This window comes from Eptesicus fuscus, chromosome 21 (assembly GCF_027574615.1).
Source record: "Eptesicus fuscus isolate TK198812 chromosome 21, DD_ASM_mEF_20220401, whole genome shotgun sequence".
In the NCBI taxonomy this organism is placed as follows: Eukaryota; Metazoa; Chordata; class Mammalia; order Chiroptera; family Vespertilionidae; genus Eptesicus; species Eptesicus fuscus.
Window position 1 is genome coordinate 32,922,222 of NC_072493.1, and position 16,288 is coordinate 32,938,509.

The 16,288-nt window shown below is 45.9% G+C and overlaps 1 protein-coding gene across 1 annotated transcript in view; it reads left to right on the plus strand.

Moving 5' to 3' along the window:
• Window positions 1–403: 403 nt before the first annotated feature.
• The window catches only part of ADAMTS18 (ADAM metallopeptidase with thrombospondin type 1 motif 18), a 125,464-nt gene continuing 109,579 nt past the window's right edge, over window positions 404–16,288 (plus strand). Inside the window, exons 1-3 of the mRNA XM_054710688.1 lie at window positions 404–493; window positions 595–682; window positions 3,519–3,835. Of these exons, the coding sequence (XP_054566663.1) occupies window positions 404–493; window positions 595–682; window positions 3,519–3,835 (495 nt within the window). The remainder of the gene's footprint in view (window positions 494–594; window positions 683–3,518; window positions 3,836–16,288) is intronic.

Genomic DNA, 16,288 nt, shown 5'->3' on the forward strand with positions numbered 1-16,288 from the left:
CGGGCGCTTGGCTCCGGCGCGCTGGGGGAGCCAGCTGGCGCTGCTTTCCCCGGGAGCCTCAGACGCTCGCACAGACCCAGACAGACGCACAGACTGGCGGGCAAGCGCGCGGGCAGGCACGGACAGAGTCCCCCGGCCGTTTGCACTCGGAGGCGCGCGCCAGCCCCGGCCCGGGGAGCCCCCCGTTCCCCAAGGGGAGCCGCAGGCGGCCGCTCCGCAGCCGGCGCCCGCCGAAGGGGCCAGGGCGCGCAGGCGGTCGGAGGTGGGGAGGCCCCGGCGCGCCCGGCCCGCGATGTGAGCTGCGGCGGCGGCGGCTCCCACCTGGCGCCGCACCTGGAGCGCCGCGCTCCGGGGCGGTGGGGAGAATGCGCGCCGTCCGCAGCCGCCGCGCCCGCACCTGACCATGGAGTGCGCCCTCCTGCTCGCGTGCGCCCTCCCCGCCGCCGGCGCGGGCCCGCCGTGGGCTCCGGCGGGACTGGGGCGCGTGGCCAAGGCAGGTGCCCGCCGAGGGGCGCGCCGAGAGTGGGTGGCGGGGGGGCGCCAGGTGCATGCCCCCCGCGCCCCTCACGCGCGGTGTCCCCTTTTCTCTTGCAGGCGCTCCAGCTGTGCTGCCTCTGCTGTGCCTCGGTCGCCGCAGCCCTAGCCAGTGACAGCCACGGCGGCGGCAGCGGATTGAATGACGGTTCGTACTTGCCCCCCTCCTCCTCCCCCACCCCTAGGAGTCTGTCCAGGCACTTTGTCCCTGCTTTTCCCCCCAAAGAGGGAAAAAGGTACAAAGGCTGACCCCCCGCCCCCCCAACTCCGTCCCCAACGTGGCAGGTGTGTGTGCGTGTTGGAAATGGTTCCTGTTTGTAGAGGGGGGAAGTGTGGCAAGGACTCAGAACTTATCAAAAGAATCAATGCCTCAAGCTTCAAGTCACATAAATGAGAAAACAATACTTTCCCTTGTTCACAGATGGCTTGTTTTAAAAATAAAATCGTACTGTGGTGAGAAATTAGGAAGTGGATATGGACTAGGGGCGGTTGGTATCAAAAGGCACTTTGCTCCCTTCCTTCCTCTTCTGGGCAAGCTTGCGGGAACTAATTTCATGGGGATGAAAACATGAACCCCTTTCCTACCCCACACCTTTCCTCCTCCCTCTCCTCTCCACTTCTGTTCCCTGTCTTCCTTTCCTCTCCTCTCTCCATCTCTTTGCCCTTGTGTCCTGGATTCCCAGAGGCCACTGTGAAAGGGAAGAAGATAACTTGGGGTATCTGGAGTCTTTATCTTTTCCGAGGTTCCCCAGCTGAAAACCTCCAAACCACCCCTCGCTTCTATCATTTATTAACTTCTGATGGCGCCCAGAAGGAAAATCCTTGTCTCCACATTCCCACCAGCTACAGACCAGCCGAACCCTGATCCAAGGTGTCCAGCAAGACCCGAGGTTCCACACATTCTCTCATCTTTAGCCTTGCGGGATCATGTCCTCCTATCAGGGGACAAGGGATCATATTGGGGACGGGGAATGGCAGAGCCATGAAGAGGGACTGGGGCAGGGGGTGGGTCCGTGAGGGAGGGAGGAGGACAGAGCAGGAATGAGCTGAGAAGAGCTTCGGTCCAACCAGAAAGGCTGGCTGCAGTTTCTAAAACAACCTCCCCTTGTCCCATCTGGTCAGATGGCTGCAGGCCCCCCTCTGTTCCAGCTGCCACCTGTAAGCACCTCGTCTTTAGTCAGCCCCTGAGCTGATTGATCAGCTCATTCTCCACAGGCGACTCTCATTGCCCCTTCATCATCAGCAGCCTGCTCCTTCTCCCCTTGGAAGCAAACTGGCAGCAGGTGTTGGTGTCTGAGCGGATGGGGCTGGGGGCAGGGGGTGGCTTTTCGGCCGATTCCCTTAAAGGCTGGCTAAGGATCCCACACGGCCGCCCAGTTAAGAGCAGGCAGGGTTTCACATGGTTCTGGGCAAGGAGGTCAGAAACAACTTACTGGTGAGGCTCTTACTCTGACACTCATGTGTCAGGGACGCTTCACACAGTTAGGTTTTAGTAAGGGAGGAAGTGGGTTTTTCACAAAGGAAAAGCTGCATTGAATTCGAAAACCACATACCTGTAAAGCATCACAATAGATGCTTTAGAGAAATAGTGTACACCTGCTTTGTTTCTTAAGGTTCAGAGAGGAGGAAAACTTCTTTTCCAATTATTTTTTAGTATGCATGTCAATTTGATAGTGTTTCTAGTTAAAGGAGTCAAAGAGAATGAGAGAGGCAGGACGTAGGGAATATTGTAAGAATGAGAGTTGCTCAAACACTAAGAGTCACAGGTGGTCATTCAGAAGAAAACGTTTTAAAGCTGTCATATTGGTATAGCTAGCTACAGGGCTTCTTTATCTTTATCTTTTTTTTTTTTTTTTTTACTATTTTGGGAAAAGGGAAATTCCTGTTTTCCTCCTCCTAGAACCAAGGACCCCGGTGACTCAAACACGCCTCTTAGTTATTCTGAAGCTTTCTAAACACTTTCCAAATTAGTTTCCCATTCTGTGCCTAGAAAGTGGAAATGCAGAGCGTTTTTTAATGCTCAGAGGGCATATTCCACATCATTTTGTGGGATGAGACTTTTCAGTTTCAATGTGTTGTGATAGAAAGCAGTGTGCTGGCTTCTCATTTTTTTTTTTTTTCCCAAGCAGCAAATTGTTTTTTAGCTCCTCCTCTCGGGAACAAGCAGCAATTAGTGCAGCTCCAGGGAGCAATGGCGAAGGTATTTCTAAACATGCCTTTCCAGGTGTCCCTGCTCTGACAACATGTCTGAGCAATTTGAAACATCATCCTGCATAGGAAAAGCCCTGACAGTGTTGAGGCATTTTTATGCATCCACTCTATCGGGTGCTTACAGTGAAATGGGATTGTCCCTGCAAACGCTCATGGGAAAAGGTTAGGAGTGCTACAAGTTCCGGAGTTTTATTGTCACGTATAATTAATATTGGAAATAGGAAACTGCGGTTGTTTGTGCGTTTTCTGAGGAATCCTCAAGTTACTCAGCAGTGTGAGTGATTTGAAATTTAAATTCTGCCCCCCTCCTAATCCCTGCCCCCCCCACACACACCCACACCTAAAATGGTCCCAATTCAGGTTAAACACAAAGATAGTAATCTCCTTTAAAATTTTTCAATTCTTTACTTTGGTAGTTTTATATGTATTTTGTCTCCCCAAAAAAAGCAATGTTTATGAATGAAGGGCTCGGTGACTAATATAGGAAAAGCCCATCTCTCCTGTCCCCAGACCAGGAGAGTTTGTGGCCTTTTCCACAAATATTCTTGATATTCATTAAGGTTGTGCTTGGCTTTTAGTGTTTATAGGAGTTAGTGAGGCAGAGCTAATGGTAAGGACCATGGGTCCTCCTCTGAGTTATATTTCATGTAGACGCAGGGCCACGGGAACAAAGACACCTTTGAGCTGTGCATCGCTCTGGGCCAGCCTGGTGGGAGGTGACGGGCTGGCATTGTGGGCTGCGGGTGCTGACAGCTAAACCTCTCCCCCTGCAGATTACGTGTTTGTCACACCGGTAGAAGTGGACGCGGGCGGGTCCTATATTTCCCACGACATTTTGCACAGCGGCAGGAGAAAGCGGTCAGCGCAGAGTGCCAGCAGCTCCCTGCATTACCAATTTTCAGCATTTGGACAGGAGCTCCACTTAGAGCTGAAGCCCTCGGCGATTTTGAGCAGTCACTTTATTGTCCAGGTACTTGGAAAAGATGGTGCTTCAGAGCCTCGGGGACCCAGGGTGCAGCGATGTTTCTATCAGGGATTTATCAGAAATGACAACTCCTCCTCCGTGGCCGTGTCTACTTGTGCCGGCTTGGTAAGTACCCCGCACTCTGCGTCGTCGACTCCCTCTTCTGCGTGCGTGCTGTACAACTTGAATGAACAGATGTCTGCAATATTAAGTGCTCTTCCAAGCCAGTTCCACCCATTCACACTGTCAGCTTTGATACTTACAATATTCTCAATTGAATTAATCTAATCTGCTCCCAGAAAGAGAAAATAGAATAGAACTTTAATGGCCATTTAGAACATTTCTTTTGATGTTTAATGGCCTGGGCCTCTTCATTCTCTGTGTTTGAGATGATCCCCAAGGAAATTAATTTGATGGATGCCATTCGCATTGTAAAGTCTTAGGAGACCAGGCATCATATAAATCGAACAAGCTGCGTGCCTCCGCGTTGCTTTGAAACCGGAAAACTGTATTTCAGTGCAAAATTGCATTCGGCAGGCCTGCTAAGTCCAGCCTTCATGGAGAAGGGAGGCCTTTTGTTTTCTTTCACCTGTTGGTGTTCCGCTTGCGTGAGACGTCCTTGTAGAGTGCGGTGTGTTCGGGGCTGGCAGGGGTAAGTGTGCTGTCCAGGGACGCAGACTGCTCAGAAGCATTTGGGACCAGTGTTCTTTCCCCTCTGTGCGATCCTCATCTGTTGAGCTCCGGGCCAAGAATATTCGTGTAAATGATACTTGACTCAGAATTCAATCAAATGCATGAGGCAGTAAATGGCATTTGGGGTTGATTTCATTCTGTGTTGCAACTGAGAAGTGCCTGGAACTGACAGAAATATGTGTGTGTGTATGTGTGTGTGTGTATGTGTGTGTGTGTGTTGAGATACTGAGACACATGAAAGTCATGCTCTAGGATGACTAGAAGGAGAATGTGAGAGAGGCCAGTTGCGTATGTAGTAATGTACATGGTATATCATGACACAAAATAAGAGTGGTTGGACCCAGCCAGCATAGCTCAGTGGTGGAGTGTTGACCTATAAACCAGAAGGTCATGGTTCGCTTCTTGGTCAGGACACATGCCCAGGTTTTGGGCTACATCCCCAGTGTGAGGTGTGCAGGAGACGGATAATTCTCTTTGATCATTGATGTTGCTATCTCTCTCTCCCTCTCCCTTCCTCTCTGAAATCAATAAAAAAATATTTTAAAACTAAAAAAGAGTGGCTTGGGTGCCAGTGAATGAGGACTTCCATGTTCCTGCCTAGTTGAAACGTTACTATTTAAGTTTATTTTCCCAACACTGTGTGTGGCTTGAAATTTAGCTAAAATATTTCATTACCACCAGAGTTATGCTATCCTTTGGTATAGTCTTTAAAGTATAGAGTGAAACAAAGATTTAACAATTCCCAATTAAGCTTGATCCATTTAAATGATCAGTGTGGCTCTCTAATAACCTGTATATTATAACATCGTTGTACACACATATGTGTGCCTGCACAAACATGAATATCTCTTGTTTTTTTTGGTTTTGTTGGCATGAATCTCCTGCTCTTTGGGGGGCATCCTTCCATCTTTCCCTCTCTCTTGTCTATTCCAGTGTCCTGATGTCTTCAGAAGGCACCCGCCATAGTGGCTTAAACTATCCCAGTCCATACAGCAGTGGTTAGGAGCAGTCTGGTCAGGATCATCCTCACACCAGCACTCACTAGTAGGACCTTGAGCAAGTGACTCATCTCTGTGTCTTAGTTTCTTCATCTCTAAAATGGGCACAATGAGAGTTTAGGTAATAGCGCCATAGGGAGGAAGTGACTTCTTACATGGAAGTGCTACAGCTGTTCTAGCAGGGAATAATTGCTCTATGTGTGTTCTGGTTCCCCCAAAACGTAGTCTCCTCTCGTTTAGCTCTCTCAGGACCCCACTCTTTGTGAGTGACGGGAAATCTGATCAGTTGTCTCGTATGACTAGATGTTGGGTTATTTCTTCTAAGGAGGAGATTTTCTTTTGAACAGAGAGCAAATGATCACTTAACACATAAGAATGAGGCAAGTTAATTTTCATCTTCGTGATGGATGTGAAAGAGGTCATTGACAGCCACATCTGCCTGTATAGTGGGCTGGTATAAAGTGGATTCTGTTCCAATGTGCAACATACTCTTAATTAACTTTATTTCTGTAGGCCTCAGTTCCCTCTCCTGAAACATGTACAATGATTCCCGAGACCACTGCCATCTCTAAGGCATCTGCCTCTGATTATCCAATTTGTTGATCCTGGCAGGACCCATTTGGCATGGGGCAGGGGGAGAATCAAGCTGATCTCATTGCATTACCCGTGACCCTGCAAAGCACATACACCAAGACTCTACTCGACAATAAGAAAATAAAACAAGAAAGAGGACAGAGCCACAACTGAGAAGCCAAGACACCACTCTGTATTAATTTTTTTATCCTTGTGTTGAAATATAATGTATATACAGGAAAATGCAAAAATCATTGAGTACAGCTTAAGGAATTTTCAAAAAGTTCACATGCATGTGACCACCAACCAGATCAAACAAGACATTGCCAGGGCTTTAGAACAGCGGTTGGCAACCGGTGGTCCGTGAGGTCTGAAAGGTTGGCAACCGCTGCTTTAGAAGATCCCCCATGGTCCCTTCCCAGTCACTACCCACCATAAGTGACCACTCTCCTAACTTCTAACATTGCTCAATGTTGCCTATTTTAATGTTTTACGTAAGTAGAACATACACTATTCCTCTGTATGAATACTTTACAATGTTTCTGTTTAATTAATGGTGGACATTCAAATTGTTTTCAGTTTCGGGTTGTTATGAAGACTACTGCTGACCCTTCTTGTGTATGCCTTTTGGTGAACTTATGGACACTTTCTGTTGGAAACCTACCTAATAATGAAGTTTCTGGAGTCACAGGTTATGTGTATGTTCAGCTTCAGTAGATTCTGCCAAACAGCTTTTCAAAATGATTGCACTAATTTACACTCCCATCAGCCATGTGTGATTTTCAGAGTTCCAGTTGCTCCACATCCTCCCAACACTTGCTATTGTCTATCTTTTTTTTTTTTAGCCACTCTGATTGATGGATGTGAAGTGGTTATGGGTTTAGTTTGTATTGTCCTGATGGATGTTGAAGTTGAGTATCATTTCTCATGCCTTTTGCCCATTTGTATATTCTCTTTGGTGATCGATCTATATCATACATGGACAAGAAATAGTATAAAAATTTTCAGCATAAACTGTGGTTGTTTTTCCTTTCTTGGTGAATAGGAGCAGGAATTCTGAGCAAAAACACCTTTGTCAACTTAACATCATTGTTATTACGGCTTTGTCTAACAGTGCATTGACCTACTTGTGAATCCTTTGTGAACCCTATCAAATAGCAATAGGTGAACACTGTGAAATCACATGAAATGCCACATTGAGGGGACTCGTCACTAGGGACGTTGAGAAATGGGGATGGAGGGAAATAATTACGTTGGGAGGAAGAATTTCTTCATCCTTTCTGCCACCTGGAACCCATAGACATTGCCCAGCTTCTTGGGCCAAACAAGGGGTTAATACTTTCTCTAAAGTTAATTAGCAACTACCATAATGGATTCAGGATAGTGAATGATTCGCGAGTTCAGGAGAAAAACAACATGCTTCTAACATGCTTGTTGGAGAGACTCATCCAAGTCCACCTGCTAGAAGAGATGAGCAACTCTTCTTAATACAGAAACTGACATGAGATGAATGAGACTAAGAGATAGAGCTCCTTCCACTTGAAGTCTCTACACTAGTGTTTCTCCAAGAGTGGGGCACGGCGACTGGCATCAGAATGCCTTTAAGGGACAGAGCAGTGTCCTATTGTGCTTGCAGTGTGCACTGGGAAAGTAATAAGTCACCTTTGGATAACCAAGTGCCAGTAGGGAAGCTAACCATTATCTTGACTGCTGGGGAAACCCCAGGAGAAAGCGAGAATGGTTCGAAGGGTTATAATAGTGAAATGTAAATACTTCCATGTATATATGTCCACTCCAGCTAGTGTTTCTCAGGCAGGGAATTTCCCTCAGTAATTCAGAATTAAACTCTACTTAAAATATTTTCTGAAAAGGCACCCCAACACCCCAACTGACAGGTCTCATTTTATTCAGGAGTTGAGTAGGCGGTTATTGACTTGGAATAATTCATGAAACAGGAGTTGGGAACTACCCTGAGTGAATCCTGCCTACCTTTATGTCTGGGGTGATTGTTTTTAAATTTTGAATGACTTTATCAATGAGCAGCACTGCCCCCTACACCTGGCTGCCTTGCACTCTATGAAGGTATTTGAATCTCAGGGCTGCAGATTAACCTAATGCATATCACCATCTGCTGTGATGTTCTTTCTACCATATCCAGCCTCTTCTATATATATATATTTTGATTTCAGAGAGGAAGGGAGAGGGGAGAGAGAGATAGAAACATCAATGATGAGAGGGAATCATTGATCAGCTGCCTCCTGCATGCCCCACACTGGGGGATCAAGCCCACAACCGGACATGTGCCCCAACTGGGAATTGAACTGTGACCTCCTGGTTCATGATGAGAAGGTCATTTCATCCAGGAAGTCCATGCCATTGTTGAGAGACTCTTCATCTTGCTGTTAAACTTCAACCTACCTCCTTATTACTTTCACCAATATTTCTTAATTTTGTTTTCTGGGATGATAGAAAAATAACTTTATCTTTCTTATTACATGCTAGGAGATCTAAAAAGACCTTTCTCCCCAGAAATGTTCCACCTTGGTGATCCCTTTTATTAGGAGAGTGATTTTCAGAATACAATCAGAGGATTAGCTTCACTTCATGTGTTAAATTTTTGAATTTCTTTACCCACAACAGAAAGTCGGAGAAGCTGGGCCCAGGAATGTATATTTTTAATCCTCCAAATGATTTCAATGCATACTAACAGTAGAGAACCATTGGATTAAGACCTTGGCTATGCAGGAAAATCTTTTTAATTGATTTATTGTTGGTTTGACAGATTAATCTCATTTTTGAAAGTTGGTGGAAGGGTATTTTGAGAAGTGACTAAAAACACATTGAATGATTTGTCTTTCATTCAACGACTATTGATGAGCTTCTGTTATGTCAGGCACTGTCCATAGCACAGTGAGTACAACCAGAAGAGAATGGATGCTGTACTCTAGCCCTTGGGATTTTGTTTTAAGGGAGAAATGGAGCAGTAATTTTATTCCTAGAAATTGGTATTTTATTTTGAACCAAGCTATGGCACAACAAAACCCTGGAACAAAGAACCAATGGGGTATGGTTTTAGCAAAGGGGACAACATGGTCAAGTTAGGGTCAGCGCCACCTCTTGGAGTTTTACCAGGCACATTAGCATATTAACAATTCAGAAATATCCTGCATTAAAGACATCTGTTTAACTCTGTTTAAACCTAGAGTTCTTCTAATTTATTTGGTCATGAAAACCTTTCTCAAGGAGCATCTCTTGGCGGTCTTTTAGTAACAAGAAAGTCATTAAAGCAATGACTCCCCAAAGACATATTATAATATTATGTATTGATTTCTAACTGTTAAGCGATGCTTCAGGAAAAAAAAGGGTTTCATGATCATATAAATGGTCTGCCCTTGACTGGTACCTGATAAATCCCATACCCACGTGTTCCAGTTGGGCCAGTGCACCCCTTACTTAAGAAACTCAACACCAAGCGCCATTCACAACATGAAGATCAAGTGAAAAGATGTAAAAAAAAAAACTGTTCCCCCTGCTGCATTTGCGCCCGGATCTGTAACACATCAGTGCTTTACCTTTGATTAATGGCCTGAGCGGGTGAGAGTGGCAGACTGCTGTGCTGTTCCTCTTGGCACCTTCCGTCCGGTCTCTGATTAGGAGGATCCGCCTCAGCACAGCATCAGGGGCTCAGCAAGGAGTGTGTGCCAGGATCCAGGCTGCCGCCAGATCCCTCCAGCCTCTATCCAGTTTTGTCACTTGGTTTTCCTTCCTTGCTCTGTGCTTTGTCCCCAACAATTAAACTGTAAGTGGGTTTCTCCTCCATGGCTGGCTGCCCTAATGTCCAGATTGTATCTTTCTGAGTGGTGGCCTTTGTAGACTGTGACAGGCAGGGGCCCGTTCTCCGGAGAGCCTGGGTCCCCGCGAGAAACTTGGAAGCAGTTAGGTTTCAATGGGTGGCAGGGAGGCTTTGATCTCCTCTTTTCAGAAGTATTTTATGACTCGGGAGGCTCAGCCATTGAGTTGTCTGTTGCTGGCCACTGCCTGCCCAGTAGTCTTTAGAAAGCCGATTTCCATTCATAAGAGGGCTGACGTTAAATGACCTTCATCCAGACAGGCGGGCTCTGCTGCTTCGTGGGGCCTTGTTAGCTAGCAGGGGTTTGCTGAATTGCACAGACCCCTTTGGAGTTTTCTAGTCACGCGAGAGGATCATGTGAAATTAAGGATTAGCCTGGGTTGTATTTATGAGTTTTTGGATACAGGCTGATCCGAACCAGTGATGTTTTCTTTGGTAATTACTTGATTCATCAAGAGTAGAAAGATTTTTTTTTTGTCTCTGTCCTGTACTCCCTCTTTTGACATGGTTTGTGAAGACAATTATTTGCATATAGCAACATTTTTTTTTCTTTTTAGCAAAATTCCACCCAATCTCTTTTGTAAAAAATGGCCAAAGTTTTAGCCTGAAAATTGGACCCCTAGGCTGAGTTGAGGGTTGTTCAGATGGGAGGGAGCAAGACTGTTCCTTCCCCCATGCTCTCCGCCTGTCTGTGAGGCCACCGCAGCATCAGACTCCCCAGCTTCTTCAGAGCTCCGTGCCTCAGTTTTCTCATCTGTAAAGTGGCCATGAGAACGCTGTCTCTCGCCCAGGCATAGCATTGTGCCACTTTACAATGAGCGCTTAGCCTGGCACATACCTGATTGTTCTTGACCTTGGACAAAGGAGAGGGTCTGGGAAGGAAGTGGCAATGGAGGCTTAGTCCTGGACTCTCTCCCAGCCAGTTGGGACAGGAAGAGAGCACTTGGGTGTTGGCCATCATCCCATTGAGAACATTTAGGGATTTGGGGAAAGGGAGGTCTAGAGGGGGGAGGGAATTAACCACTGTTTATCAACTCTGAATAAATAAAATTGGAGAAAGATAAAGAATCAAAGAGGAAGGCTTCACAAATAAAGATGTGGCTGAATGCGTGTGTGCGAAAGCGGTGCGGTGTAATGGCCTTGAGGGCCCACTCCGACGTCCCATATCCGGCCTTTCTTAACTGCACGATCCATGTCCAATTATTTTGCCCTCTCTGGGCTTCATTTCCTCATTGGTTAGATGAGGATCATAGTAGTCCCTCCCCCGTGGGGTTTATGGATGCTTAACGGAAAGAAAAATACTCCATGTGCAATGCTCAAACTAGTACATGGCACCTAGCAATAATATGGGTAGTGGTAAAGAGAGAGTGATATTGTCATTATTGCAGACCTTCTTCCATAAAGGAGCTTTCAAATCGGCTACGGCCAGTCCTCCTCACTACCCACAGGCAGGGAAGTTTCAGCGGAGACAATAAGAATAGTTTATATTTAAGCACTTGCTGAGCTATTAACCCTGGAGCCGTGGAGAGAAGAGGGGACTGAGATTCAGCCCTTGGCCTTTATAATATTTCCTGCCAGTCGGCATATGGGTATTCAAGGTTTGCAGTGGCATGTTGTTTTTTTCTCAATACACTTCAGAAAGAGCTGGACACTTTGGGGGGAAAAACACAAACATATAGCTGGGCCCCACTCCTGCAAGGTCAGTAGGTCCTGGGTCGAGCCTGATGTCCATTTGAGTAAAGGAGAGAAAACTTCCCAGGGGTTCCAGCGGCCACTGCGGACTGTGGGTCAGTGTCCGAAAGGGGTCTTCAAGGCGCCAGCTCAGGGCAGGGGAGGACTACTGGAACCTCCCTGGAAGGTTGCCTTTGCTTTATGGCGTGAATCACACCATGCTAGTGTGGTTATCAGTGCTCTGACTAGCGTTAGCCAGTACGTATGCTGAGGGGGGCAGGCAGGGATGGCTAGGGTAAATCAATATATAGAGATTGTTCTAATTTACTAGTACATATTACAGGACTTTTCATTTACAAGCAGAACAATTCTATCTACAACTAGGTTAAGCATTTAAAAAATGTTTTTTTTGGCTCTGGAGTGATCTTTCTAATTCATCCCTCCCTGGGCTAGGATGGCTAGCTTTCAGCAAGGTTGGACCTAAGGTCCCCAGTGATGTCAGCACTGTGGTTTTCTCTTCTCAGTCTCTAGCAATTTGCTGTTGCTAGTCTTCCTTTAGCATACAGGACATCCTGAGCTCCAGAGATCATTCAAACATTTCCTTGAATGGCTGGTATCTCATGAGACTTACTCAGCAATAATACCACAGTTGTCACCTATCCTATATAATAAAAGCCTAATATGCAAATTGATCAAAAGGCAGAACGACTGGTGGAATGACCGGTCGCTATGACACACACTGACCACCAGGGGGCAGATGCTTAACGCAGGAGCTGCCCCCAGCCCGCAGGCCCCAGGCCAGCCAAGGTAGGTGCCAGCGAGAGCCCCCCAATTGCCCTGCTGGTCACACCACAGATTGGCCCTTCTCGCTGGCCAGGCCTAGGGACTCTACCTGTGCATTAATTTCGTGCACTGGGCCTCTAGTATCATATATGACAACAAGCATGTGGGACTGAGCTTTATTTGTTTTCTCACCTGTCTGTAAGCCTCAGAGGGCCAAGTCAATTCATCTGTGTATCTGAACAAGCTACCTTATATTTTAATTTATGTGTTGCTATGTGAATTACTGCATAGGAGGTCTGGAGTATGGTATATAAAGCTGGGATCTCCAGTTATTCATCAGTTTGAGCTCTTTTTGAAACCAGAGTTTATTGTTTCTGTTGTGTGTGCTCACATACATTAAAAATAGAGACAAATTGCATTAGCCAGTACTTTTCCTGAAGTATTTTGGGGATGAAAATGTGCCTTAAAATAATACGTATCTTGGAGTTCCTTTCTCATCACATATACATCTATCTTATCCTTTTAACTGCTGCATTTATAATCATTACCTTCTGGTTAATGGTTCTTCAAGTTGTTGTTGCTGAAAAGAGCATGCATATATATAGGTCTTCTTGGTTGCATGCAATTCTATATTTTGTGGGGGGAGAGGAAGGAGAGAGAGAGAGAGAGAGAGAGAGAGAGAGAGAGAGAGAGAGAGATCCTTTGTGAAAAGCTGAGGCACCAAACACACATGGGAATTAGCTATGGCCCAAAATGTGCTTGCTGATATTGACATTAGCCACACAATATCACTGCATCTATCATCTCGGTTGTGCAACATGTAAAGTTACTGAGAGCTCATTTATCTTTGTTTTCCCTGAGCCCACAACCGAGTCAGTTCGAAGAATAGTTCTGTCCCTTGGAGCATGTGTGTTGGTAAAATTGCACCGTGTTCCACCATCAGAAATAAACAATTTAAGAGAAAATCGTACTGAAGCCCAGTTATATACAGGCCCAAGGATAGCCCTGCACATTAAATCTTTCGCAACCAAAAATATTTGCCTGGGCTTCCTGCAGATCTCAGCGCACAAATGCAGGAGTTCCTCCTCAGTTGCATCCAGTTATTCCCATGAAAGCCTGTTCCCACGGTTTTTTTCTGTCCAATTACAGGACAGAGCCTGCTCAAATACCATAGTACAAGTCTGGCGAGAGTGGTCTGTCTGGTCGGCATGCTCACCTCTCCTGAAGGGATGCCTTTGATGTATCTCAGGATTTCATTTTCAGCTGAATTCTTTTGATTGCTTATTCATGCTTCTGAGCTTGGGAATATTTTATCTGCCCTTATTCCCACTGCAAGTCAAGGGGGCATGCCTTCTAATATAAATTATCTAGTGCACATCACTAATTTACTAGACGTCGGCTGTGTGCACAGCCCTGCTCTGAGAGACGGCACTTGAAAGGGATTGAGATAAGCTAGTAAAAGGAGATTATCTCTCCGATGATTTACTGAGTTCTCCTCCACCGGAGGGCTGGTTAGTGTCTGTGGGTTCATTCTGTGATTTTTCCAGTTTCTCATCTCTCTTTTATATCTTACTTTGCCATTTCCAGGAGGCAGACAGAGAGTTACCCAACATGAATTTCTCTGTGGATAGATAACGAACACCTTTTTTTTTTTTTTGTTCCACCTTAATTATTGAGTTTAGTTCTGTTTTAATCGACACAGAGATGTGGCAGAGAGAAAATATTAGCTAAATGCATTCTCTTTAAATTTGTGAGTGTTATTTTCCTGCTTTTTATTTTATTTCAGGCTTTTGCAGTCCTTGCTTTCCTGTCAAATGCATTGAAGTAAGATGAATTTCATTCTCTCAAAGATTCCTTTGGTGTGTAAATACTAATTTCTATTTAACATACCTATTTAGCACTGCCATTTATGATTAAACAGTGTCTAGATCAGTGACTCATAGCATGCAGAGCTTTAAAATATACAGATGCCCAGAACCAATGAAAGCACTGTGTCTGAGGGCGGGGCCCAGGCTTCTGTATTCTTTAACGGGTTCCCAGTGGGTTCTAATGCAGAGTCAAGATTGAGAACCCCTGGCCTAGATCAATGTCAGGGGCTTTAGAGATGCTATCACTTTAGAAATGTAATATTCCAGGAGGCATGGGATTGTAGAAGCCTCTCTTTCACTCACTGGTTATGTGGTCTCTGTGAAATTATTCTTTTTGAAGGCATTTTATTTTGAAATAATTTTAGACTCACAAGAAGTTGCAAAGATAATGCAGAGGGTTCCTATGTGCCCTTTGCCAATTTTGCCAACACACATGCTCCGAGGGACCGCTTTGGGACATGACCACATTATCTGAACATCTAGTTTCCTCGTCTGTAAAGCGGAGATGAAAAGAGAACTTCAAAGAGCTGTTATGAGAGTCATTGAGATGATGATATGGATATATACATTGCTGTAGGTAGAATTCTAAGTTGGCCCCAGGCTTCTGAGCCCCTGGTGTACACACACCCTCTCTCAACGATTCAATCAATCACTGATTTAGATCCTGCCGGGAAGGGGTTTTACAGGTAGAATCAAGGCTTCAAGTCAGTGGACCTTAAGAAAGGGAGATTTTCCAGGGAGGTTTGACCTCAGGTAGAATCAGAAAGAGTCCGTGGTTCGTAGCTGGAGGGATTGGACATGGGAGAGCGGCTCTGTTTCTGAGAGCTCGAGGGGCCACGTGGCGAGGCATGCAGTGGCCTCTGGGAGCCGAGAGGGCCTCCAGCTGACAGCCAGCAAGGAATGGGCAGCGGCCGGCAACTGGAAGGCACTGAAGTCTGCCAACAATCTGAATGAACTTGAGGGTGGATGCTTTCCCAGAGCTTCCAGAGAGGAATGCAGCCTGGCACGCATCCGGATTTTAGCCTCAGGAAACCCTGAGCAGAGAACCCACTCGCACTGTGCCCAGAGTTCTGACGTGCAGAGCTAATAAATGGGTGTTGTTTGTAAGCTGCTATACAGTATATATGTGGTAATTTGTCACACAGCAATAAAAAACTACAGAAAATGTCTATAGTGCTTACTCTGTAGCAGGTGTGAGCACTCAATGAGTTTCTTCCCTTTCTGGAATCATAGCCATCTTAAATGATTCATCAATTACTCATCTTAAATTATCCATCAAACACTCATGCTACCTCCTGGGGCAGGTGGGACAATGAATGGATCCAAGGAGAAGAGCCAGTGACCTCAGATCCTCACTATTTAAAATTGCTTAGGAAATGGTCATTGTTACCCCGGGTTTCTCCACAGGGCACGGTTGACTTTGTGGATGGGTTGTTGTGGGGCACTTCCTGTGCATTGCAGGATTCTTGGCACCCCCAGTCTCTACCCACTAGAGGCCAGTGTCAACCAAAAGTGTTTCCAGATACAGCTGAGTGTCCCCTCGGGGCATAATTGTCCCGAGCTAAGAACCATTGATACAGCACCATCGCAAAGTGGCCTCTTTAATAGGATGCATTTATGTAAGTTCCTTTTTCTTTTTCAGAGCATACTTGCTGTTTATTAGTGTCATTAAGAATAATGATGTCAGGTACTTCACCCGCTTTTGAAGCACTCAGCTGGGGAGGCAGAGTATGAAGGTGCCTGGGGCTAAGGTGGATTGGGTGGCAGCAGCAAAACTATCTGCAAATACATTACAAGATGTGTATTTGCTTTTGAATTTCACAGCATGCTAACCAAGCTACTGAAAAAATAACTGGATCTCTGAAGACACAGAGGTATATTTATAATAAAACTAGAGGCCCATTGCACAAAGAGATTTGTGCAATAGACCTTCCTTCCCTTGGCTTCCAGCACTGGCTTTCCTCTGGCACCCGGGACCCAGGCCTTCGCTCCGGCCAGAGTCTGCCTTCTTCGTCTTCGCTGCAGACTCTGACCAGTTCATCTTCGCTGCTTCGCTGTAGACCCCGGCCGGAGTCTGCCGTCTTCTTCTTTGCTGCAGACTCCGGAGTCTGCAGTCTTATCTTCGCTGCGGCAGTGCACTCCT